The sequence below is a fragment of the Copadichromis virginalis genome, linkage group LG11, assembly GCF_057382275.1.
Source record: "Copadichromis virginalis isolate Kocher_CV1m ecotype Utaka linkage group LG11, C_Virginalis_male_GT1.1, whole genome shotgun sequence".
In the NCBI taxonomy this organism is placed as follows: domain Eukaryota; kingdom Metazoa; phylum Chordata; class Actinopteri; order Cichliformes; family Cichlidae; genus Copadichromis; species Copadichromis virginalis.
In genome coordinates, this window is record NC_140628.1 from 22,702,516 (window position 1) to 22,727,167 (window position 24,652).

At 40.8% G+C, this 24,652-nt stretch overlaps 2 protein-coding genes across 4 annotated transcripts; one reads left to right on the top strand and one right to left on the bottom strand.

Annotated features, from left to right (window-relative positions):
- Nucleotides 1–15,139, bottom strand: tex10 (testis expressed 10). Of its 2 annotated transcripts, none has more exons than XM_085473741.1 (16): nt 14,962–15,139; nt 14,517–14,713; nt 13,838–14,025; nt 13,418–13,744; nt 13,115–13,327; nt 12,749–13,001; nt 12,536–12,648; nt 9,765–10,012; nt 9,549–9,684; nt 7,637–7,806; nt 3,757–3,934; nt 2,761–2,983; nt 1,164–1,244; nt 835–1,019; nt 545–755; nt 1–446 (listed from the first exon to the last, which is right to left on the bottom strand). In XM_085473741.1, exons 2-16 carry the CDS (start codon nt 14,697–14,699, stop codon nt 324–326), a joined length of 2,832 nt encoding a protein of 943 aa, XP_085329867.1. In that variant the 5' UTR covers nt 14,700–14,713; nt 14,962–15,139; the 3' UTR covers nt 1–323. The 2 variants fall into 2 exon arrangements, with proteins under 2 accessions (XP_085329867.1, XP_085329866.1); XM_085473740.1 differs by having other exon boundaries at nt 14,517–14,716.
- A 436-nt stretch (nt 15,140–15,575) lies between these two features.
- On the top strand, nt 15,576–24,372 carry LOC146698573 (uncharacterized). 2 transcript variants are annotated; one of them, XM_085473750.1, is made up of 12 exons: nt 15,576–15,654; nt 19,473–19,560; nt 21,056–21,086; nt 21,966–22,043; nt 22,139–22,278; nt 22,356–22,481; nt 22,760–22,805; nt 22,998–23,063; nt 23,170–23,516; nt 23,617–23,721; nt 23,987–24,077; nt 24,216–24,372. In XM_085473750.1, exons 2-12 carry the CDS (start codon nt 19,489–19,491, stop codon nt 24,257–24,259), a joined length of 1,146 nt encoding a protein of 381 aa, XP_085329876.1. In that variant the 5' UTR covers nt 15,576–15,654; nt 19,473–19,488; the 3' UTR covers nt 24,260–24,372. The 2 variants fall into 2 exon arrangements, with proteins under 2 accessions (XP_085329876.1, XP_085329877.1); XM_085473751.1 differs by lacking the exon at nt 15,576–15,654 and adding an exon at nt 16,182–16,760.
- Nucleotides 24,373–24,652: the final 280 nt, after the last annotated feature.

A 24,652-nucleotide genomic window follows, 5' to 3' on the forward strand; every position in this document is an offset into this window, starting at 1 on the left:
TTTAACTTCATTTTGCCTTTATTCTGCTTACCCACCACTCCTTTTAATACAAAGTCACTTAAGTAGCCACTGGACGACCGTTCAGTATTAACACTCAAAAAAGAGAATACACAGTTACCAGGGCTGTGAAAAAAACAGTAAAGAAGAAAGGACAAGAATGTGGAGTACTTTAAAACAAAAAACAAAAAAGTTCTCATTGTCTTCTGTATGAAAGTGTGATCATGTGTACTTGTCACTACTGAGCCCTGCGTGTTGTCATTGTGACTGTAACATGTTTGGGAGGCTAAACTGAGCAATACACCACGTACTGTTGGGCGCATCCGTTAGTATATGTCTCGAAGGCCCAGATTACCACGGTGAGCAGACGAGCCGTGAGCCACGGTGACGCTGTAACAGTAGAGCAGGTCTGTCAGCCACTGCTCCCTGGTTGCACCCCGGGAGAACCTCTGAAACACACGTACAAAGTAATCTGGTGATCAATCTCCATCCGTGTCATTCAAATACCTTCAATTGAATATGCCTGCATCTGTGTGGGCGCGTTTACCGTGAGGTGCTGGAGGATTTCTTGCAGCAGAGTGGTGTTGGCCAGCAGCTGGCTGTGGAGCGACGTGTGCTGCAGCAGCATGGAGAGAATCTGTCCAAGCTGCGGCAGCTCCTCCTCGTTCAGATTGGCAACGCGCAACGACTGCAGGACAACCCGCAGCAGGCGAGGAATGCTGCGCAGCGCTGTCACGCAAGCACCCCAAATTGCTTCCCTGCAAATGTCAAGCAAGGGTGTTAACACATTCGATCAAAATCAATCAGCACAGATCACTGAAAGAGTTTCAAGCACACCTTTTGTGGTTGGTTTCAGTAGGTGCCTCCTGCTGCAGGGTGAGGAGCAACGACAACAGGCTGAGGCAGCACTGTGACAAGAAGCGCAACACAGGCTCAAGGGGCAGGACTGAGAGATCCAGCAGTCTGGATACAGCTCTCAGCAGCCCGGCCGCCATGCTGTCGGAAACCACCTCTAACTTGGTCTGAGACACACACACACACACACACACACACACACACACACACACACACACCAAAAGTATAAATAAAATAAAACTGCCATAAACAAACTTTATGTAAAAAAATCAGTGTGATTTACTGCATGCTTAATAACAACAGTCTCTTACCAGGTAGTTGCAAATGCCAGTTTGTAAGATGTCAAAGCACTGAGACTTTGAGCCCAGAGTTTCCAGACAGTGGCACACTTCCTATAAATCAAACAGTTATTTTGGTTATGACCATATTCATACATGTGTCTCACTGATGCAATGATTTCAAAGTCCGAATGTGTGACTGAGGGATCTGACTGCAGATATGTAAGCACACGAGCTCTAAAACAGACATACACACTCCATCAACAGATTTTCTGCTCTTATTTCATCTTTTTGTTAAAAAAAAAACAAACAAAAAAAAACACAACTTTTTATTTTGTTGCATTCTTCACAAATACAGGTACAAAAACAAAACAAAAACAGGAAGAAGGAAACTAAGTATGTAACTGGATTACATACATCAGTTTCTCCCAGTTTATTGTAAATTGATCACCATAATATTTGAATAAAAAGTAATTCTCTCAGTTTCTTGAATATTACTCACTATGGCAATCCATTTATTCTCAGCTGGGGGTTCAGATTTAAAGATTTTACAGGTTACTGCTAAAATCCTTAATAAGTATTTATCTTTGACAGGTAAACTGCTCATAATTGTACAAAAAAGAAAAATTACTCTCTCTTCCAAATAACAGTGTGCACTGCCCTTGTTACCTCCTCCCAACGTATTTTTAAAAAAATATTTTAACTCCATGGTGGCCCATAAAAAAAAAAAAGAAAGCATACAGAAAGAATGCAATATTCCCGATTGTCACTTGACTACCAAAGATGTGACATACAAATTACTTTTAGTTTCAGTTTCACTATTTTCACTTTCCAGATTGTCAGCAAGTGAGTGGTTTCAGGTCTAAACCACCGACATGCCACTAACTTTTTAAAAGTGAAAAATAAGGCTCAGCTTTCCGTCATTAACTTGAAATCCAAATCAAATTTCTCATTAACTTTTATCAAATTTAGGTGCGTGTGTGTGAGCCGGTGGGTGTCTGAACGGTGCACCTGTTGGCATTCTCGCCGTCATTAAAAACAATCCCATCTCATTAGCCGAACTGGAGTTGACACAGTCCGTCCTTAATGCCACCCCCCCTTCCTTCCATCCTCACCAAGCGTCCCCCTCCGCTCCCCCTTCCTTCCACTTCCCTATGATTGACTCAGACAGGAAGATGAGAGAGGTAGGATCTGAGACCTTAATTGAGGAGCTGAATTAGTGATTATAAGCCCCCCACTTGCTCACACACTCACACACTCTTGCCCCAGGGCACAGTTACGTTAACGGTAATTTCTGTGCAGAAATGTCACTCTCCCATCATGCCATGGGCTCTCATTAGCATTTGTGCATATCCACTATGCCCGATAACCACGCATCTCCAACCTGCGCAACGCGATAAACGTTCCCCTCTCAGCCGGAGTGCAACGATAAAGCTTCCACCCTCTGAGCTCAATAGGAGAGACGAAGAGAGACCGGGGGGACCGACAGACCACAGCTGTGTCCAGAATATCAAAACAATGTCTTTTCTACCCCTTCCTTCACCTGCAAGTCTGGGTCTCCTCCAGATTTATTTCTAATGTTAAATTAAGGGTTTAGGTGTGGGATTAAAAAGGTGAACAGTGAACACACCTCAACAATGTCCCAGTGGTGTGTGAACTGCTCCAGCGGGGTGGGGTAGAGGCTGAGAGGTGAAAGAGCGACGGGAGGCAGGACACTGTCATCCTCTGCCTCCTGCAGGGAGGCGAGCTGTTCGGACGAGAAGCCTATGAGGGTGGAGAACAGGAAGCTGAAATAGTCCACGTGCTGCAATGCCACTTCCTGGCTCCCAGCTGTCCAGCTGCTCAGAGGGGACCTGGAGAACATAATCAGTGATCATGTTACACAATCAAAAACCCTGAATTGTTATTTGAATCTCAGGCTTTGTAAATTTTGAAAGTTCTCACATTTCAAACACTTTAGGATTATTCAGGATTTGATTTCAGTGTTCTTCTATTTTCAAGAATATTAAGAATAACAGCACACTGAAATATAATTATGAAAACTTCTTCCTTGCCCTGTGGGGGAATATAGATTTGTAACAGTGAGAAATGTGTGTGAATAACAGGGTGTTTCATAAAGCCCGGGAGACACATGCAGACCATCTTCTCAATACTCCATGACGATCCTGCATTCCAGCCTCAAAAAGAGCTCTTTGTACAACACTCGAGACACACACACACACCCGTACACACACTCCATCCCACACTCTCAGTACTCCCACCACTCAAAATTTGTATAACACTGCCCCACTGACATAAGAACAAGGTCAAACATGGCAGCACACACATATCATCACAGAGAAAGGTTAACTGGGGATGATAATAGAACAAAATATAATAATAAAAAAAAAGTGGTTTAATTGTCACAAGGAAGTTGAATATCAAAAATACAGAATATTCATCTCAGTTTATGTCAACAAGCAGGTAATAGATCATAAAAGCTGTCACTGATTTGTCTGTGAAAGAACAACACTGCCATCTGATGGTGATCAGGCAGAGCGTCGTTTGTGTGCCTGTGTGCCAGCAACCATCTGCTGTCAAACACAACTGTGTTCATGTGCTTTCCAAAGCGGGTCTGAAAGCTCACCTAAGATGTATGATACGAATCAGAGAGGCGGCGAGGCCGGCAGAGATTCGTCCAGCAGTGCAGCAGCTGCTCAGATTGGCCAGAAGAGGCTGGGACATCTTGGGGAGGAAGTAGAGCAGCTGCACCATTCGCTGCTGGGACTCTGATGGTAAGAGCACCACAACCCCATCCTGTGGATCTTCACAGACAAACAGAGATGCACAAGTCACGTGTAATTATGGACAGACAGCAATGCTGTGCACCCTGTGGGGATTTAACAAGGCGCTCTATCTGGAAAATTAGGACCAATACTTGGAAAACCAGACTATGTTGGGACCAGTAAAAGAGAAAGATGAAAGACATAACTACTACAGTATTGGCTCAGATAATGCGTCTGTGTGTGTGGTGTTCTGCCCGTCTCTGACGCACATGCTGATGTCAGAAGCTCTCAGACAAAAGGAGTCTTGTGATGGTGAATTGCTGGCTCTGCGGCAGTTTCTATCAGAAACACCCCCCCTCCTCCCCTTCCAAACCCCCTCTGTTACACACCAGCTATCTAACTATCTGACCATTCTCTGAGCTGTTCTTATGGACGGGTTTCCAGCAATGTACAAAGTTGCCTGGAGTGGCTAACACAGCGTTGTAGTGCCTCCTATGGGAACTACTCTAGTTAGAGAGTCAGATTTTTGGAGGTCTGTATACCTTTGCTAGACCTATGCATGCAACATATGAATATAAGGAAAATGACAGGAAAAAAAAGCTTCTACACTTCTTCTTTTAGGTTAATTTTGTGATTCCAACCTCTGATTGCAAATTAATGCATTTCTACACCTACAGTATTTTTCCCTGGTCGTGATGTGTCTGTAACCTCGGAGTGTTCTTCCCTCAGTTTGGTCTTTTACACACACAAAAGTTCAAGTGAACTAAAGTCGATCAAGAGCTGCAAGAATTTGTATTTTATAGAACAGATTTAAACTGTAAAAATAAAAACTCCTTCAAGGATGCCAATGTTCACATTTTGGATAAAGACAGATGGTTTGAAAGAGGAGTGAAAGAAGCCATCTATGTCCACTGTGAACGACCATCCTTGAACAGAGGTGGTGGCTTGCGACATGAACCGCTGCCACCTACAATCCAGTTTTGAGGCACCTTAACGCCCACTCACATCTTGCATCAATTGATCTCAATAAGTCACATGATTGTTTCACCCGAAACCTGTGCTGATAATGACCCCACACCCTTTTCCACACCTTGGCTCATGTGATGAGACACATGCTCAACAGTGGGCCAACAGCCTTCTTAAGGGACAACTCCCACTAGGGCTTAAATACCTCTCCACCATGTGGTCTGAGGAACGAAGAGAAAAAAAACCAAAAAAAAAACCACACACACGGAGAAACTAACAACAGGTCAGTAATATGATTTGGTATAAAAAAAATTAATTAATTAATTAAAAAAAAAAGAGCCTCTCAGAGAGGCAGAGGTTCATCAACCTGGAAAAAAAAAACCTATGTCTACAAACTGGAAAAATTTCAGAAAAATGTTCCTCAACGTTAAATTACTACGTTTGTTTATATTGGAGGCCCGTGCTCTCAGGTGTGATTCCATCATGGAAATGATTGCACCGGCTCAGGAACACTTCCAGAAATCTTTGTCTAAGAACACAGTTCACCGTCCACAAGTGCAGGTTAAAGCCCTGTCATGCATATGTGCAGATGATCTACAAACACTGCAGTCTTTTAAGATGGACTGATCCAAAGAGGAAAAGAGTCCAGTGGTTAGATAAATCAAAATTGAAAATTCTTTTTGGGGGAAAAAAAAAAAGAAAATGGACACCATGTCCTTCAAAATAAAGAAGAGAGGGATAATCTGGCTTGTTGTCAGTGCTCAGTTTAAAAGCCAGCATCTCTGATGGTATGGCAGTTTGCACATGTGGAAAGGGACAATCAACACTGAAAGGTATATACAGGTTTTAGGGTAACATGTTCCCATCCAGATGATATGGGGGGGGGGGGGGGGGGGGGGGGGGGGTGTCCCCCAGGATAGGCCTTACATAAAGACACTCTTAAAAAAAACAAACAAAAAAAAATTAAAAACTTTAGACTTTCGTGATCTGAAAAGTATGGAAGCCCGTTTCCGCCACTAAAAAAAAAAAAAAAAAAAAAAGGATCCATAACTCAAAATTTCGAGTTATTTTCTCGAAATTTTGAGTTTTTTTCTCGAAATTTCGAGTTATTATCTCGAAATTTCGACATATTAACTCGAAATTTTGAGAAAAGCAACTCGAAATTTCGAGTTAGCGCTGCCAATCAGTAATCTACGTGAATGACGTCATTTCCATGTTACCCGGAAGCTGAAGCCCTCAGCTACAAATGCTACAGCTAAGCTACCGGTATTACATCCAGTCGTGAATGCACAGATTGCTGAGTGTTTTCAGCCTGGCTTCACAAATGATGAAATCCCTGTGTTATTAGCTGAATCACATGGTGTTACTATCAGCAAACATACTTTAATTTGTTGGGATCCGTTTTTGAGTGCGCGGTCCTGCACCATATGCTTCCGGGTAACAAGAAAGCGACCTCATTCACGTATATTTTTGATTGGCAGAGCTAACTCAAAATTTTGAGAAAAGTAACTCGAAATTTCGAGTTATTATCTCGAAATTTCCAGAAAATAACTCGAAATTTCGAGTTATGGATACTAGCTTTTTTTTTTTTTTTTAGTGGCGGAAACGGGCTTCCATAGAAAAGATCTTCATGCGCAACAGTGATATTATATTTCAGAAAACTGATTCAATTTGGAACATAGGCTACATCCACATGTACTCGGGTATTTTTGAAAAAGGAGATTTTCTGTTTCCTTAAAAAAAAAAAAAAAAAAAAAAAAATCCCGTCCAAATGTGCAGTTTTGAAAAACATATCTCCGTCCACATGTAAACGCTAAAAACAAAAGGTTGTCCAATCAGAAGCCTGGGAGGGAAAGACTAAACAGGGTTTTGTGCCCTCACAAAACCTTAAGCACTTCTGAAAAGTTTTTGTTTTTCTGGAACGGCAGATAATTTTGTGTTACTTTTCAAGTGCCATTTTCAAGTGCCTTCATCATTTCAAATGTTAATAATAAAGACAGTATTTTGGCTGTTGTGTAGACTCACAACTTAGGAATGAACAAAATGCATACAGCATAAATGAATTTAATTTAAAAAAAAAAAATTATTTATTCAAAACCGACATTGGGATTTGGGTTGTGAGAGCGTCTGTGTTGAATGTAGAGGCCACATCCGAAGTTCACTCTGATGCCTCTGTCTTTCTAAATGGAGGGACAATAACTCCGTGTATATGTAAGCGTGGAAAAACTGCAAATAGTAAGATTAACAGCAACACTATTTTGTCTATATAATTTATTTCATGTAAACAATAAGGTGTGCGTGAGTAAATCTCCGTTTCCACACCTAAACACAAAAACTGAGTTTTCGAAAATCTCCACCCTGCCAGGAGTTTTTTTTTAAATGTCCATTTTCAGTGAACCAAAACATCATTTACATGTGGACGAAAGGCCCAAACGCATAGAAAAATCTGCGTTTTCAAAAATATCCGTGTACGTCTGGACGTAGCCATAATCTGTGCTGGTTAGGTCTGCATCATGAATAACCATGGCGATGTATCCTGGTAATAAGTGAACCACCTCCATAATACTGAAAACTCAGGACTAAACTTGAGGGAACCTTTAACAGTCCAAATCCTGCTTCGTTGTGCAGATCTCTGGTAGCAGGAGTCACATCATGACAGATTACACACTTCAGGGGTCTCAGTTCTCAAGTATGATTGCTGCATTTGCTCCCCCACCCCAAAAAACATTTCTCAAGCAGCCCCAAACATTATGATCACTGCATTTTCATGCTCACCATACAGCGTGCAGGCATGCGTCTGCAGACTGCTGAGCATGTCTTTGTTGCCTCGAGAAGCAGCGGCCTGGATGGAAAGGATGAGCTGCGCAGACAGCATTGGGTTACGGTGGCCCAACTGGGACAACTGCACAGGAAGAGATGCCAACCAGCGAGACAGCACCTTGCTCCTTCAGAGAGAGACAAAAAGGGCATGTGAACCCAAGGCCACCACATCAAGGCCTGATGTTATTACACAACTGTCACAGTTCTTACATCTGAGCACAAGTTAATGTGACCACAAAAGTGAGACAGATTTATTTTTACACTACATTTTGTTTACGAGCAAAAATAAAGCTATTCAGGGAAGCCACAGATGTGATAATGGTTAGTTTTGATTTTGTTCTTTGTAGTTTGGGACAGTTAAGAAACAATTACATGAAAAAAAAAAGCATAATTCATGTGGACTGTGCAACACATGATCATCATAAATCTTCTACAATCTTTTATTCAGAACAAGTTAAATGGATAGTCTGAAACTCAGAAACAATGCAGCTGTAGGAGAGGACTGTGGTATATGTGCAGTGCTTCACAGTTTAATAATTACTCCATGTTTTAGATGTGTTAAGAGGGATACATGAGTTTATTTTTGCTGTGGTGACAGTTACATGATTTGGCTGCACAGTCACGCCATATAAAAATAAAATCAATCAATTCCGACCTCCTCAGAATCAGCTAGAATATTTAATGAAGGCATGAAAAACTTTCCTTTCACAATAAGACAATTTTTTTCCTATTTACGGGCCCTTAGAGTACACAGCATAGGGCTGAAATATGACTAGTTTTGATTTATGTTATTTTTTCTAGTATTTTTGGAGCTCTTATAACTTATAGAGCGCAAAAGATATCCTAGTGGAATTTCCAGGGCTGGAAAATTATTTTAAACTCTCTTAAACTCTTTAAATCAACTCCATTTTACACACACTTCAATGCCGCAATCTAAAGCCAGTTCTGGTTCTTGTTCAGTACAGTTTTTTTTCTATGACCACCAGTGAGCATCAATATCATGGGATATATCAAAGTTCAGCAGCAGAACTGATCCAATTTACTGGCTTTGATGTGGAGTAACAAGCATTTGTACTCTAGATCTTTTATCTGTTTGCTGATTTACTGGAGAAAACTTCAAAAAGACAATTTTGGGCAACAGCATATTAAAGCTCTACTTTTCACCTACAAGTTTTCTTCTTTATCAGAATAACCTGTAATATAATTAACATTATAACACTCTTATAACAGTTTTCCCTGCAATTTGAGCTTGGATCACAGAGGGCCAGGGGGATACTCTCCTTGCATTTGTTGCTTTACTGCCTATTCAGCTTGTGACTATTTTCTTTTGGCATGTCCCCTTTACTCACTTTACTAAGCTGCTGTCACCTCATAGTCCTGATCCGGGGACCCTCCAGAGCCTTCATCGTGAGAGGCTTTGATTGATTTTACATGGAATGACCCGTATACAAGAACTCTAAATCAGCAGCTAGCAAAATGTGAGCTGGGACAACTGCTTGGGCATAAAGTCACTGCAGGGGATGCCTGAATGATGAAGGAGAAACTACTTTCAGCTGCTTCCTTAATCATAAGTGGATGCTACAGCAGGTAGCTCTGTGTTTGCAATTTAAAATATATTTTTCCTTAAACCAGATTTTTGTCCTGTCACGGCAGAGAACCAGGGATCTTTTGCTTGTTTGGCCAAAGTGTAAACTACTAAATTATATAGAAAAATACGACAAAAAACTCAAATGAATGATTATTTATGCTGATGCTATCATCCTGCCTTCTATATCTCCAACAATTATGCCATGTGGTGCATGAACTTTTGGAAAACAGCTGTTCAAAAATCCTACTTGTTAAGGCAAGGCAAGTAAGAACAAGTTACCTGGTTAGGTGTGCATGCCCTTGCTCCTGCAGGTAAAGCTTGCTGTAGAACGATAGCAGCAGTGATCGTGTCTGCAGAGGGAGGTTTCTTTGCTTGTAGTAGATATACACTGCTGCCAACAGGTCCTCTGTCACTGCTGCACAAACATGGACATTATGACACAGTTTTAACATCTCTCTCTAATTAATATATATAAATATATAAATATATATTTACTTTTGCTTCTTTGTGTTAGCACCATCTTCCACACGGTACCCAGCAGCATTTGCAGCTGCCTGTAGCTCAGCTTCACTCCGCTACCCAGAGTGTCTCGGACAAACGTACTCAGTGGTGTCAGCCAGTCTCCATCTGCCTCTTGGCCAACGCCCTGCTTCTGGCTAAGGGACACCATCACCTGGCAGAGTGTGATGTTGAGGGCAAGAGGATCCACAGTTGGACCAGGAAGGGCTGCTGTCTGTTTGCTCCTGAAGAGTGCAGAGTGAGATGAGGGCAATCTTAGCTAGTCTGAATTTCATGCACAGTAAATAACCACCAGTAGAGGATCAGACTGTATTGGCTGCTTAAATCTTTTACAGTTTTTAAAACGAAGAACTCAAAACTTGCAGTTTAGAGCTATGCACAAACATATAGGTGAAAAAGAAAAAAAAACAACCAAAACTTTACAAAAAAAAAAATGTATGAATTAAAAAAAAAAAAAAAGTTCTTAAATAGATGGCAGTCAGCCTCCAACAAGTCAACATCTATTATCCATTCAAATATGGCAAAAAAAAATACAAATTTGTATTAATACAAATGTAAATAAAAGAAGATGTGAATTTAAATATTTTGAGAAATGTAAACATTTTAAGCATATCATGTTTGTGTTCCTCATCAGTGCCTTTGATGGCAGATCGTTAAGCTTCCCTGCATCTTATCACAAGCTGTGAGTCAAGAGAAAAGTGTGAAACAGGCAGAGGAAAAGTGTAATGTGATGCATCCTTGGGCAATGAGGCATCTAACTTATTTATTAATAACATTAAATCTAATGTCATTAATAAATAAGAGGCAACATTGCGGCACAGTGGTTACAGCTGTCCCCACAGGTTAACAGAACTCACCTGCCTCACATAAAGTAGGTTCTGGGCTTAAACCCCTTTGTGGTTTCTTTGCTCTTTTCTACTCAGTTGATTACTCAAAGCACTTTCTTACTGCAAGTCTCACTCACCCAATCACACACATCTATGCCTAAGCACTTTCTCACGTTCACTCAAACTGATTCACCGCGGCAACGCGAGGATACTTTATCATTTACAATTTGAACTGATTTTCTGATTGGTAGACAGCCGACTCTACCACCTAAGGCCTGATTTAGACTTCTGTGTTAGGGCTGTTCGATATAACGATATATATCGAATGACGATATAAAAACGTCTATCGTTTCATTTTACGCTATCGTTTGTTTCATGGTGTCGCAAAATAAACTGTTTACGGCAATATTTTTTCACCGTTCTGATGGTCACTGTAGTGGCTATATTAATTTCTTAAAGTTCTCTCTTTCTCTTATATTTAATATAACCACACTACTGATGGACAAGCGCCTGTTTTTATGCGTTGTGGTTAGCAACAACGACAGTAACACCATGGCGTGTCCGCTTGCTTATGTACCACATAAACCTTTCACAATAAAGCTCAAGATCCTGTTGAGACTTTTCAAAATAAACTGAATCACGTGAAAGAGCAGATTATTTATGGATGAGAAGTAAAAAAAAAGAGCCGCCAGGTGCTAAAAAAATAAATAAGCAGTGTCAGCTGATAGAAAAAAATAAATAAATGTTGGGACTTCTTTCTCTCCTGGCCTGCTCTTTGTTGTGGTCAGATTTCTCTGGGCAAACCGATTTGTCCCTCTAGACTTTTTTGTACATTCTCACACGTCCATTCTGATAGTTTCCAGTAATTTTCTGATATTTGTGAGTCCTTACAGTGATGCTAGGGTTATTATTCCTAATAAACAGGCAATGATTGTTAAATTCAAAAACTGTAGCAAAAAAGGAGCCATAAATGCACAAAAGGAAATAACGGTACTAAACAGGCCAATCAAGGCAGCTGCAGGCTGCGTCAAACTGCCGTGTAGTTACATTTCCAGCAAGATGTACGTCAGGTTACGCCATAAGGTTTCAGATGGGTTTGCAGTTATGGCGTAAATTTCCAACTGAAGCATTAGCCACAGTCTCCCTGGGTACTCCAGCTTCCTTCCAGAGTCCACAGAAAATCGACTGTAGGCATAAATTTCAATAGTTGTCTGCCCTTCTGTGTCAGCCGATCAACAGGCTGCTGACCGGCCCAGGATGTACACTGGTTGTCTTTACAGTGGTTGCCTGTCCCTTTTAAAATGATAGACCTTCTACACCTATACACTCCACAAAGGTCTCTCAGATAAACTGACAAGTCACTCCTTGCTGTCCCCATGTCGAGACTGAAACACTGGGGGGACGGAGCTTTCGCTGTTGTGGGCCCTAAATTATGGAATAAGCTGCCCCTCCATATTAGGCTGGCCCCAACACTTGAAATGTTCAAATCACTTTTAAAAATACACCTTTTTTCCAAGGCTTTTTAGGAGTAGTACTAGAGTCAGCTTTTAGTCAGTTTTAGGTCACTCTTAATCTTTTTATTTTGTTAATTTTATTCCTTGTATATTTTATTGTCCGTTTTACTCATGTTTTATATTTAATATATACTGATTTATTTTTATCTTCCTTTTTTCACTTATGTATTTATTTTATTGTTATTTATATATACTTCTTTTTCTGCTTAATGCATGTTTTTTTAACTGTTATCTCTGTTTTTTTTATTACTGGAAAGCACTTTGGTCAACTATGTTGTTTTTAAACTGCTCAATAAATAAAGTTAGATTGGACTGGATTGGATGTACCCCACTTCTCACCCCATGACAGCTACGTATTAATAAAAACACCAAAGATAAAAAGAATGCCAAGAATGAACTTTCTTACCTTTTGAGATCAATTTTCTTTTTATGTCTGGGTGTATCCCGGCTCCCATAGGGAAAGTTTTTAATGAAGTGCTGCTTAAAATCTCCCAGGTATTCTTTACGGAACCACGCATCCTAAAGAAAACAAAAATATCTGTGAGGTTGATCAAACATTTACATTAAAATAAAATGAAAAAACAAAACAAAAACAAAAGACATGCAAGTCACATCTCACCAGTGCATCCTGGTTCTCCCGCTGTGGGGCCAGTTTTCTCAGCAACTGCAGAATAGACAAGACCTGGAACATTACTGACATGGCATCTGGAGTGAGTAGGTGGGCCCCCTCTGTGTTATTCCACGGGCTGTCATTGGTGCTGGCCTCGACCCACACTTCCAGCAGGAGAGGCACAAGAGTAGCTGCAAACTTTTGAACAGTCTCAGCTGAGTCTAGACCCTCACTTACTGTAGCTCCTGGATCCTGCTCAGGTCTGCACAGTGAAAGAATAAAAAAAAAAAACAAATGAAAAAACAAAACAAACAAAAAAAAAGAAGCTTAAACTGAACTATTTCTGGACGGCTACTAAAGTCAGAGATTTCATACCTAAGTTTAAAGGTGGAGTGTGGAGTTGGTTTGGCCCCAGAATGTTCATAAATCTTAACTCCAACCTTGCTGTACGTTAGCTCTTCCCAGTTGAGATGAAGAGGTGTAAATCGGCCCTCTCCACTAGAACCAAAAACTCTTTCAGTTGGGACAGACATATCACTTTCCTCCGTTGGTCTTTCCTCAACAACTGCCTGGAGAAAGCGCCCAAGCCTGAGATACAAGTACAACAAACAGGAAGATTGGGATTCAGAGTTATTCACTTAGATTTTTCCTGATTGTGTTTACATGCAGCTTCCATACCTGAGAAGAACAGAAAGCCGCCACTGCTGGCTCGTCACAGCCCTGTTAGGGTTGATGGACAGCGCCCAGGTCCAAGCCTTGGAGTCTGAAGCTTTTTTGGCTCCTCCACTGTTCTGTCTGTGAGAGATCATCTCTAGGAAGTTAGTGAGGAGAACTGCAGGCCGTGCGGCTAGCAGAGCAGGGTAGTGCTCTAGGAACACGTCGAGGACATTTATGGCATCCTCCTGGATTCCTGTCTCGATATGCGTCATAGCACAAGACAAATGAGCACTGAGGAGGGGGAAAAACGGTGCCACGCGTTCTGCAGGCACACACTGTGCAATATACCTGTAAGCAAGTTAAAACAAGTTTGTTTACTTTAGACACATTTAAACAAAGAAAAAAAATGTGTTTGTTGTAGTTTTGACATGCTTGTCTAACCTGAGCACACGTGCAGCTGCCACACGAACATTGTGATCCTTGTCTGTTAAAACAGCTGCCACTTCTGAAAGCAAGCGTGAAAGATGCTGCTCTAACAAAGAGGGACTGATGGACAGCAACTCTTTCAAACCTAACAAGGCACTGTGTTTCACATTCGCGTTGTAATGGTGCAGCTGAGACAGGAGGTCCTGTGGAAGGAGGGAATAAAATGAGATAAATTTGTTTCTGTTGTTCTTCTTCGTTTGGCTGCTCCCTTTAAGGGTCACCACAGTGATCATATGCCTCCTCACAGTAAATGTCTCCAAACCATAGATTACAGCACTCTTGCAGCTTTCCTTCAGTCAAAAATCACCCATCTCCGTCCACTGCATGCACTCTTTTCTTCACATCTTATGTACACTGTCTGTTGCTTTGCATGTCTGACACCAGGTATTTAAACTCATCCACCTTCACAACCTCTAATCCTTGCATCTTCGCCTTTCCACCTGCCTCACTCTCATTCACACACATTTATTCTGTCTTGCTTCTAATGACTTTCATTCCTCTTCCGTCCGCAACATATTTCTACTTGCTCTCTACTCTCACTACGGAAGAAGACGAACTTGTTATATTCAATGAAACAAGCCTATAGCATGCTTTTTTTAAACTTGCTAAAATCTGAAAAGATCTCAGATCTTACATTAATACCGAGCTGTTTGTGTGTTGTGGGTCCACTCGTGTCTCTCTTTAGCTGCTCAGACAGATAGATCCCCTTGGACCGAAAGTTGGTGTTGGTGGCGTTATCAGCTCTGGGCTTCTTCTTTCCCACTTTTAGCTTCACTTTCTGGAAGTCATCCTGCCTCTTCTTCTTTTTGGCCTTCATCTCTGCAGTCTAGACTGCTGTCAGTGTAATGACACATGAAGATAGCGGGAAGTGAATTAATGCACTCATTTTAATGACACATAAACCTATGGTAAATCGAACACGTATCAATAATAACATAATTTGTGTCAGGACCATTAACATTGTTATTTTTACTCTCAATAGTACATTTCGATACTCAGCAGCACAGCTAGCTTGCTCTGCTAACTTATCTATCATTTCCCTGCAACAGTTTTTAGCGGTAGTAGTTAATTGTACTCACCACAATAAAAATGTCTGCAGTCTAAAGTCGGAAATTTACACTACATAAAGCATCCATTAAAATGTGTCCACCCGGCTAACGACTAAACATACACACACATAAACAAAGAAAATGATCTTTATTCGGTCTCGTGTGGCTACATTGGGTCCTTTGATTATGTGTGTGTACATGGTCACAAAGAGTGCGCCTTAGATGTGTGCACTTCAGCTGCTGCTCCTGCGGGGCTTATAATAAATGAAACCACCAAACTGGGGAAAAGTGCGAGTTTATAGCTGCTCGAGCGTCATCATGTGCGCAAACTTGAAATAAAATGAAAAACACAAGCCTTCTTTTCTTAGGTAATTCACTATTTCTCTTCAATTTTGCTGCTGGACGCTAATGCGGTGTATAAAATAAACGCACCAAAAAAAAGCTGCCCTCGAAGATGCCTTGGAACAATTAACTTAATAGTTTATAATAAAATTGAAAGCACAAATAAATGATAATAATTGTCATTTTGTTTCCTCTAAGAGAATAGATTAGGTCTTTCTGTGAAGCGCGGACACAAAATAGCGCTACATCATGTTTTGGTTTTGGTTTTTTTTAACCGGCGAGTTCATCAGACTACAATCTTCTCCCGAAGCTCGGTTTGTATTGTATTCTCCTTTCACCTTGAGCTAGGAGGAACTCGCGGTTTGCACTTAATTATCTCGTGTAAGTTTGATAATATAATACACTTGATTACGTTATGTGGATAGCTATCATATGTGGCGTTTGCGGTCGCTAAGATGTGTCTTACAGGCACATTTTCTTTTCAAATAATTTATGTAAATTAAGGCTCTGCTTGTGGCCCTCCCACAGCTAACAGCGCTAACATTTGATGATTAAAGAAACGAGACGTCTTTAAATCTTTTTGTTTTTTAAATAAAACTACGACGCATTGAAGTTTGTTTGGACGATACTGCAGAAAATTGTGTTTCTGGTGATAATATTTAACTAAAAGACAACACTTTTGAGACTCCCTGTTTCGTTGTTGTTCCTGCATTCAAATGATAATTATAAGCAAAATAGATATGAATTACTTAAATACAAATATAAGATAATTAAAACTGAGTTTTCAATATTACAAGATTTTTTTTAAAGGTGGCCCTTTCTTCTTTTGTATTTGTATTACTTAGATTTATTTCCGCCTACGCTGCTACCTTTTCAGAATCAGAATGGGGTTTATTGCCAAATATTGAGCAGGTTTACAACATTAGGAAATTGCTGCGGTGCTTCAGTGCAAACATAGTGTCATAAATAGCACTTAAATAGACATGGAAAAAAATAAAAGTAGGGATAAGAATTAAAAGTGCTACGTGGAAAGATATGTGCATGAGATATACATGAGATATATACATGAGAATAAGAATTAAGAGTGCTACGTTGAAAGATATATACATGAGTGCAGGTGGTGATCAGTGCCAAACATGGAATGATGCAGTGACACAGCGTAGGGTCATGTGTTAGTGGCGGGTACAGTCATATGGTTATTGTTCATGTGTCCAACAGCAGAGGGGAAGAAACTGTTCTTATGGCGAGAGGTTCTGGTGCGAATGGACCGGAGCCTCCTGCCTGAGGGGAGCAGGTCAAACAGACTGTGTCCAGGGTGAGAAGGGTCAGCTGAGATCCGAGCTGCACGCCGCAATGTCCTGGAGGTGTACAGGTCCTGCAAAGATGGGAGTCTGCAGCCAATCACCTTCTCAGCAGAGCGCACAACACGCTGCAGTCTCTGTTTGTCCCTGATAGTGGCTCCAGCGTACCACACGGTGATGGAGGAGGTGAGGATGGACTCGATGATTGCAGTGTAGAACTGCATCATCGTCCGTGTTGGCAGGTTGAATTTCTTCAGCTGCCTCAGGAAGTACATCCTCTGCTGGGCTTTCTTGATGACGGAGGTGATGGTGGGCTCCCACTTCAGGTCCTGGGTGATGGTGGTACCCAGGAAGCGGAATGAGTCCACAGAGGTGATGGGGGTGTCAGTCAGGATGATGGGGGGGAGTGGGGCTGTGTGCTTCCTGAAGTCTACAATAATCTCCACTGTCTTCTGGGCATTCAGCACCAGGTTGTTGTGGCTGCACCAGGACACCAGACGTTCAACCTCCCTCCTGTAGGCAGACTCGTCCCCGTCCGAGATGAGTCCAATAACGGTGGTGTTTTCACCAGTACTGTTGCTGTTCTGTTTCGTTGATAAAGTTATTAAAATATTGAAAAAAGAAATCTAAGATCGTTTAAAAAGTATTGTCTGTAGTAACAATACTGCCCTTTGTTTTGAATGGCTAGTCCTCGAAAGCACATGTAGATGGGGTGTAGCACGTTTCCCAAAACAAATTTAACAGCTAATCACCTGGCTGGATCAGAAAGTCGCAACTTAGAGAAAATGTTATAAATTTATAAATTCTCCTTTTTGTTTTTTGCAATCAGATAAACATTATCAAACTCTAAAATATAGTATAGATTTGCATATTTTAAAAGACGTTACATATCTTACAACATATAGTGTGATCCGAGGACGAGTGATTAACACATCAAGATTTGAGTATTCACCCTTGTGAAGTCCCCGTGATCTTATCACAGTACTAATGCAGCCACCATATTTTGTGGTGGCTGTAGCTCAGGAGGGTAGAGGAGATCATCTACTCAGGTTGGCTGCTCCAATCTGCATGCCAGATGAGACGGTGAATCCCAAGTTGCTCTCAGATGCGTTCATTTGAGTTTGAATGTGTGTGTATGTTGGACAGAAAGCAGGTGTAGAAAAAAGTGCTGAATGGGTGAATGAGGCATGTTGTGTAAAAGAGCTTTGAGTGCTCGCGTAGAGTATTTATACTATTGTGATTGTCAGTATGTTTTATCCAACAAAATGAAGTTATCTCACTTCATTTAATTTTTACTGAGATTGTATAAACATACAACAGCGTCACTAAAACCTGCTATAAGTATTGCTATTCATTTTGTCAATTATTACTGATTACATGCAATTTGTTTATAACACAGCAGTTAACTGTGGTAAATTGTTGGAAATCGTGAAAATCGTGTATCTGCCTAAACATGGGCACAAATTCACATTTAACTATTACATTTATACTCAGCAACCTTTTTTTCCAACAAGAATATAAGCAGACTACAACCAGCTTGCAGTCAGTTATGTCGAGTACCCTCGAATTGTGCTCATTGACACAGACTCATTCAGAGTGATGGGCAACATGTTGCCAATCTGTCTGCATTTATAAATTAAATGGTAATTATTTGTAAAGCTTCAGCAGTTTTTCTGAGAGTAATTACTGTCAGTCCAAATAAGAGTGTGACTGTTTCCAGAAAGGTTTCCTTCTATCAGACCTGTGCAGTCACCTTGTGGTCAAAAGTAGTTGTGGGTGTGCAACTCTGGGCAGGCATCTAGTCACCACAACTTGCAGAATGTGAAAATATTTAATACATCGACCATGCGGTGTTAAGGTTTTAGTTGTTTGGTTGTTTTTTAGTAGCTGCAATCGGGTTGCTCTATATTTTTACTCTTGACTGAGCCATTACCTTGATCTGAATTAGGAGGTACTACTCTTCAGTTATGGAAAACCTATACCATGAAGCCCCTTGGGCAATGTTTTCATGCTGATGTCAATGCCACAGGAGGTTTGGAGCTCTGCAGTTACTGAGTCAGCAGAGCACTGGTGGCTTTTACACACTATCCATCTCAGCGATACTGCTCTGTAACTTTACATGGTCACCGATTGTGGAATATCTATTAGGGAAGAAATTTCACAAACTGACTTTTGCAGTGGTGTTATAGTATATTAGGAAATGTTTTTGTCCATATAGTGTATTTTGGACTGAGAAAAACATAATTGTTACAATTGCAGTTAGCTCACAATGCTGCTGATTCCATGTACCAGTTGATTCCCAAGAAATAGTTGGAAGAATTATCATATAACCTTTTAAATTGCTACATAGCATGTTGGTCCTCTTTAAAATATTGTTTCTCACATATAAGTGCTTGCATGGGCTTGCTCCAAGTTATTTATCCGATCTCTTACAATCCCATGTCCCATACCTCTATGATCAGCAGCTTTTAGTAAATTAAAATTCCCAGTTCAGAGCTCTACTTTGCTCACCCTATCACTAAAGAAAAGCTCATCCACTTTTCAGAGAAAGCGCATTTCTGCCACTTGTATCTGGAGTCTCATTCTTTCATCTTTAAAAGAATTAACAATTATAGTGTTAACAAAAAATCAGACCTAGAGTAACAGATTTGTGGCATTTTTCAACACCGATGCTCCATCTAGTGACAGATGGCTGCATAACAATTTAGCAGCATTGGGCATCACTTAAAAAATTTAATTTAGAACAATTAGATTAAACAACGAGTATGTTTAATGTTGACTAGTGACACAGCGACGATTAGTCAACTGGTTGCACGCATCCCTAGTTTTAACTGTGCAATTAGTTCTAGTATGTGTAATGATTTGATAACCAGCAATAAGACATCATTTGTCTTGTAGTGACAAAGCTGAGGAAATGGAGGATGAGAATTCAGGAAACCAGCCTCCACCACAAAGTGGGCCCCCAAATCCAAAGAAGAATCCAAAGGTAAGTGTCAGTCCTTGGCTCTACTTCAGTGCCACATGAGCCCAAGTGTGCAGTATCAAAAACCTAAAGTAAAAATGTGGGATTTCCTATAATATCCCCCCATCCTCCCCAAATTTTGCTGTTGTGGTACCTGATGGAGTGCCGGGGTGCAGCAGCCCTGAACTTGTGGGCTTCCTGCTTGCTCCTGTGCCATCAGGTCTGCTTCATTTGCAGTCTTGTTACTGAAGACAATATTCACTGGCTCTGGCCTCACGTCTGCGGCCTGTCAAACCTGTTGTGGTTTAAAGAATTGTTGTTTTGTTTGTTTGTTTTTAACACTGGTTTTATTCACGTTGGTGTTCCGAATATATTCTAAAGTGAGATAAACTGGCTTCTCTTAAACGGTACCACATGGCAGGCCACTCATTTTTTACTACTGAGCGCTGTCACATTCAAAAGTGGTAGTCACGGATCACTTGCTGATTCAAATCCTCGAGGACTTAAAGTCAATGGCGACATATCCAGTCCAGTTTTTCCCTAAGAGACGTTGTTACATCACTGCTCAATTAAACGGCAGGTAGTAGACACGTCACCGTTCTGTACAACCACTGTGCATGAGGTTAAAAACTCAAAAGTTCATTATTTGCTACAAAAATTATGATCTCCCACCAGTGAACAAAGCTCCACTGGTGAAGTCAGTACTTTACAGCAGAGTACCCTCAGTCCTGGATTTCTATCTCCAAACCACACTCTCCTGGTGTTTATCAGTAACATGCAGTTACTTAAAATGTAAATTAGCTGCAAAACAGTAAATCACTGCAGGAATTACAGTGATTATTTACATTTCTTCTTAGATATTTAACTTCAATAATCTAAACTCAGTGTCTTCAATTTTTGGCTGCTTATGTCTGTCTTATCTCCTTTTGCTTATCTTGAAGAAAGTTGTATGCTTGGAAATATGTTTTCTTTATTAGTAGGTATCCTCAAATGAAGTGGCGTCCACCTCAGCACCTGCCTCTAACGGGAACCACCTCCATATTTCACACAGCTGACATCACTCTTATCATTGAAGGGGGTGTATGTTTAGTTGTTTCCAAAGGGTTTCTGTTTGCTGTTGTCTGTCAAGCTCAAATTTGGGGCTTTCAAACACATCACACTGACCACAGTGCACGGTGGTAGAAGAGCATGTTCTCTTCTACCAGTTTCATTGTCAGATCGCTGAGGTCTTGACCTCAGCCTCCCTCAGTGCGGCCACTGCGGCAGGTGTAACAACCCAGTTTCTTCCCTGTAGTAACAAATTGTTGCTGGTCTACATTCTCACTTGGTGAGGATTTAGACACCATTTATACACATTCCTGTGACTGTCACTGCTTAATGCAGGCGTCAAAGAGGATGAGAACGTAATGGTTGTGTGGCGGACCTGGACAAGGAGTTCAGTCCTCTGCTTAGTGTCATCCTGTCACTAATTTCCTGTGTGTCTCTCTCCTTCTCGTGGGTTTATTCCCTCTGCTGACAGAGAAGGCAGCTGCAGCATTCTGCTGATATAGGTAAGTCCTTTTACACACGGTGCCACTTCCAGTGTTGAGAGTTGAAGCTTGAGACCTTGGTTTCCATGCTTCATGTCACGTGTGGTGGCATGTTCACCACTCAGTGAGGCTCACAACCTCAGAGATTTGAGGATGGGGGTGGTGAGTCTTATGTGGTGCAGTCTACTGTTTTGGTCTTTGGAGATCACTGCAAAAGTATTCACGCAAAACATTTCCTGCTTAAAAGTTTCCTATTTAGAAGTCCAGTTTTCGGAATGGTTTTTGGACGTTTTCTAAATAATTTTAATAACAACCCAACCCAGTCTCATTAAGATGTTGCTACACTGAAGAGCAGCACCATTATCCTTAAAAGCGCACGACACATGGCTTATGCTACCATGCATCTGCACTGGTTACTAATTAAGTTTTAATGCACTTGTTTCTTTTTAATACTGCTGAATGCAATATCAATTTTTTACCAGTTGCCTGTGTTACACTGGCTTGACTTTGTTTTTAAATTATGTGTTAATTTTATCGTGCGTTTGCAAAAGGAATGCTTTGGTGAATGCAACACAGAAGTTACCGCTCTGCGGTTGCGCACGGTGAGAAGCAGTGCATCACGGGATGTGTTGTTCTGCAGCTCAGTTTGGGCCTAAATGGGGGTTAACTTAGAGCTCCTGTTATTTTTTGTTTGTTTGTTTTTTCTCCCAAGCGCACATGGGAAGTTTGGGTTGATCCATCCATGTAAAATCTGGAATAAATTCCAGTCCATTAAACATTGCAGGTTGTGAAACAGTACAGTATAATTGCAATTAGTTTTTTACTAGTTTTCAGGATATGTCTTGTTTTAGTTATAAATTCAGCCTCTACTTAATGCTGACCACTATTATGTTTTCCCAGTTTTCTCCAAAGGATCTTCTATCCATACTGTGCCCTCGCTCAACAAAATCTTGAAGGGTATCACAGACTGTGTGATTGGTAAGCAGCGTAGGGATTTTCCTCACATCTATCTACTTTACCTCCTCTCCTTCTTGCATAAAGAAGTGAATAATCAATAATCATTGTGTCTGCAGGCCTTCAGTATGTGTGGGAGTACCGCAGCCCCAGTAAATCTGTCCCTCCACACTACCAGTGCAAACTGTGCGCCATGGCCAGCTTGCAGCATGACATTGTTGACCATGTGAAAGGCTGGAAACACTGCTATAGATACATGGTGAGTGTTGTCTGTTTCAAAGTCTGCACACGAGGTTGCAGAATCATTTGCATTGTTTTATTCTGATTTTCACACAGAAAAAGACCCACCCTGACAAGATTACGCATGAGGAGGAAGATGCCGTGAAAGACCCTGCTATCAGAAAATCCATTAAAGAAGCTGCGGCTGAATTTGAAAAGACGGAGGGGAGGGGACAAATCAAGGTGAGCGCTACACCTGTGATAGTTCAGTTTTTATGTTATATGTAATGTTGGTCTGCTGAATTGGTGTGTTTGCTCTGGGATTTTTACTTTTCTCTTACTAGACAAAAGTTCAAATTCTGTCTCCAAGGTACTGCCAGATAACTTCATCTTTGTTTGGTCCACATAAAACTTTTATATTGCAGATGGGGCTAAAAGTCTCCCATGTTTACATTCGAGGGGTGGGTGCACTTAACAATATGTTGGATTTGATCATTTTCTGTTCCCGTTGTCACATTTAGGTGATCCTCAGGGAGCCCTTTGACATTCCTGCTTTTAAAGGACTACGTAAGTTATTCTGCTCTGTTTGCATCTAATGTTTTTAAGTTCTCAAAAACTAAGATCAGCTTCTCAGTTTAAAAAATAAATAACAATTTTTCCTACTTAGCTGGGGTCAAAGCTTAGCTTAGCATTCAACAACACTAAAAGATTTCCATTATTTCGCATTAGTTGTTAATTTCACACATCCTTCCATCACAGGCTCTGCTATTCCTAAAGCCGGGCCTTCACCAGCTCCAGGAATGGGACAAATGGGGCCACCCTTTGGCGAGTTCTTTGTGATTGACATTAATTTTCTCAGTGTGCATGAATATCTCTGTTCTATTAAAATAAAAATATGTGAACTGAAATGTAATAAACCTGAATCTCACAGGTCCCAGGTTCTCTGAATCAAGATTCCCAGGGGAGTTTCATCCTGATTATCCCGTAGATGAATTTGGGGAGTCCGGCTTTGGAGGCTACTCCTCCAGGGAAGACTTTTCTGACTCTGGTATGGATCGGGGAAATTTCATGGATAATATGGGTCGCGGTTCAGGTAGTGGAAGAGACACCTATAGAAGGAGTGGACTGCTGGATGAACGTCCAAACAAAATGTATTCAGGCGAGTACCAGGGCAACCGGATGGGTAGTAGCTTGATGGACAGACCAATGGACAGGCCGGGATTAATGGGGGCAGCTCCAGAATCTAGCAGCCTTCCCCATACTTTGCTCACATACCTGGTAGGTTTCTTACAATAGGTTTAAAGTCAGCATCTTTTTTTCTTTTTTTTTTATATTCATATTTATATTCAGAAAGTAATTTTACAAAATGTGTTTTTAGGATACTTTCAGGATAGAGAATGAGAGCGATGCCCAGCTGGTGCTGAAGGTGACGCAGAAACTAACAGATGTGCTGATGGAGTATCGACTCAGGAGTGTTTCAGGGGTGTGTTTTGAGTTGTTGCTTCTTCTTCTTTTTTTAACAGTATCTATCCTAGAAATAATTTTGAAACCAAACACTAAAGATCAGCCTTCAAACCTTATTTGGCGAGCTGAGTACTAAAGTTCTAATTTAATTTTAACCATTTCAGCTGTGTGCACTAGGTTTCCTTTGCTCTGAAAGGATGAGCAAAACCAGATTTACTTTTTCAGATGTTTCACTTGTCCCTCAGATTAAAACATTTATTTTGTGGCATCTGTTTCCTCCTCAGGGGCCCAACAGCTTATCATTGAGTTCCACAAACTTCTCTTCACCCCCTAGAATGCAAAGCAGTAGCAACCGATTCTCAGGTGGCCTCTCAGGTATACATGCACCTTCTCCCAGACTTTTTATGACGGATCCATGGCTCAAATATCAAGGACTGTTAAATGAAGGACTCCAAAGGAGTGTGTGGCATCATTCTTTGCTGTCCACTTATTAATAGTTTGCTTTTTTTGCAGGTCCATCCCGATACAATGACGGTCCGCCCAGGTATTACAAATAAGAGATGCAACAAGTCTGTCTTCTCATCTTTCTGTACTACATGCACAGGGGTCATTGTCCAGATGTTGATTTCATGTACTTTTGAAAAAAATATATATTTTCATGCACTGGGTTTTCAGTCTTTTGCTGTCCTTGTTTTAATTATGTTTATTTCTTCATAATATGGCAAGATTTATAACGTGGAAGGATTTACATGTCTGCTGTTGTATCCAGCAACTTTACCTGATCATTTTAGTTTAAGTTTCACAGCGATTAAAAGCTATTAATGGACATAAAGATATGTTTGTGGTTGATTTCATGTCCCCATCAAAGTATTTCCAGATGCTGACGGATCCTCTAGGTTAGGAAGTTGTATTTGAGACCTTCCTTGTGCAGTATCGGACACAAATAACTA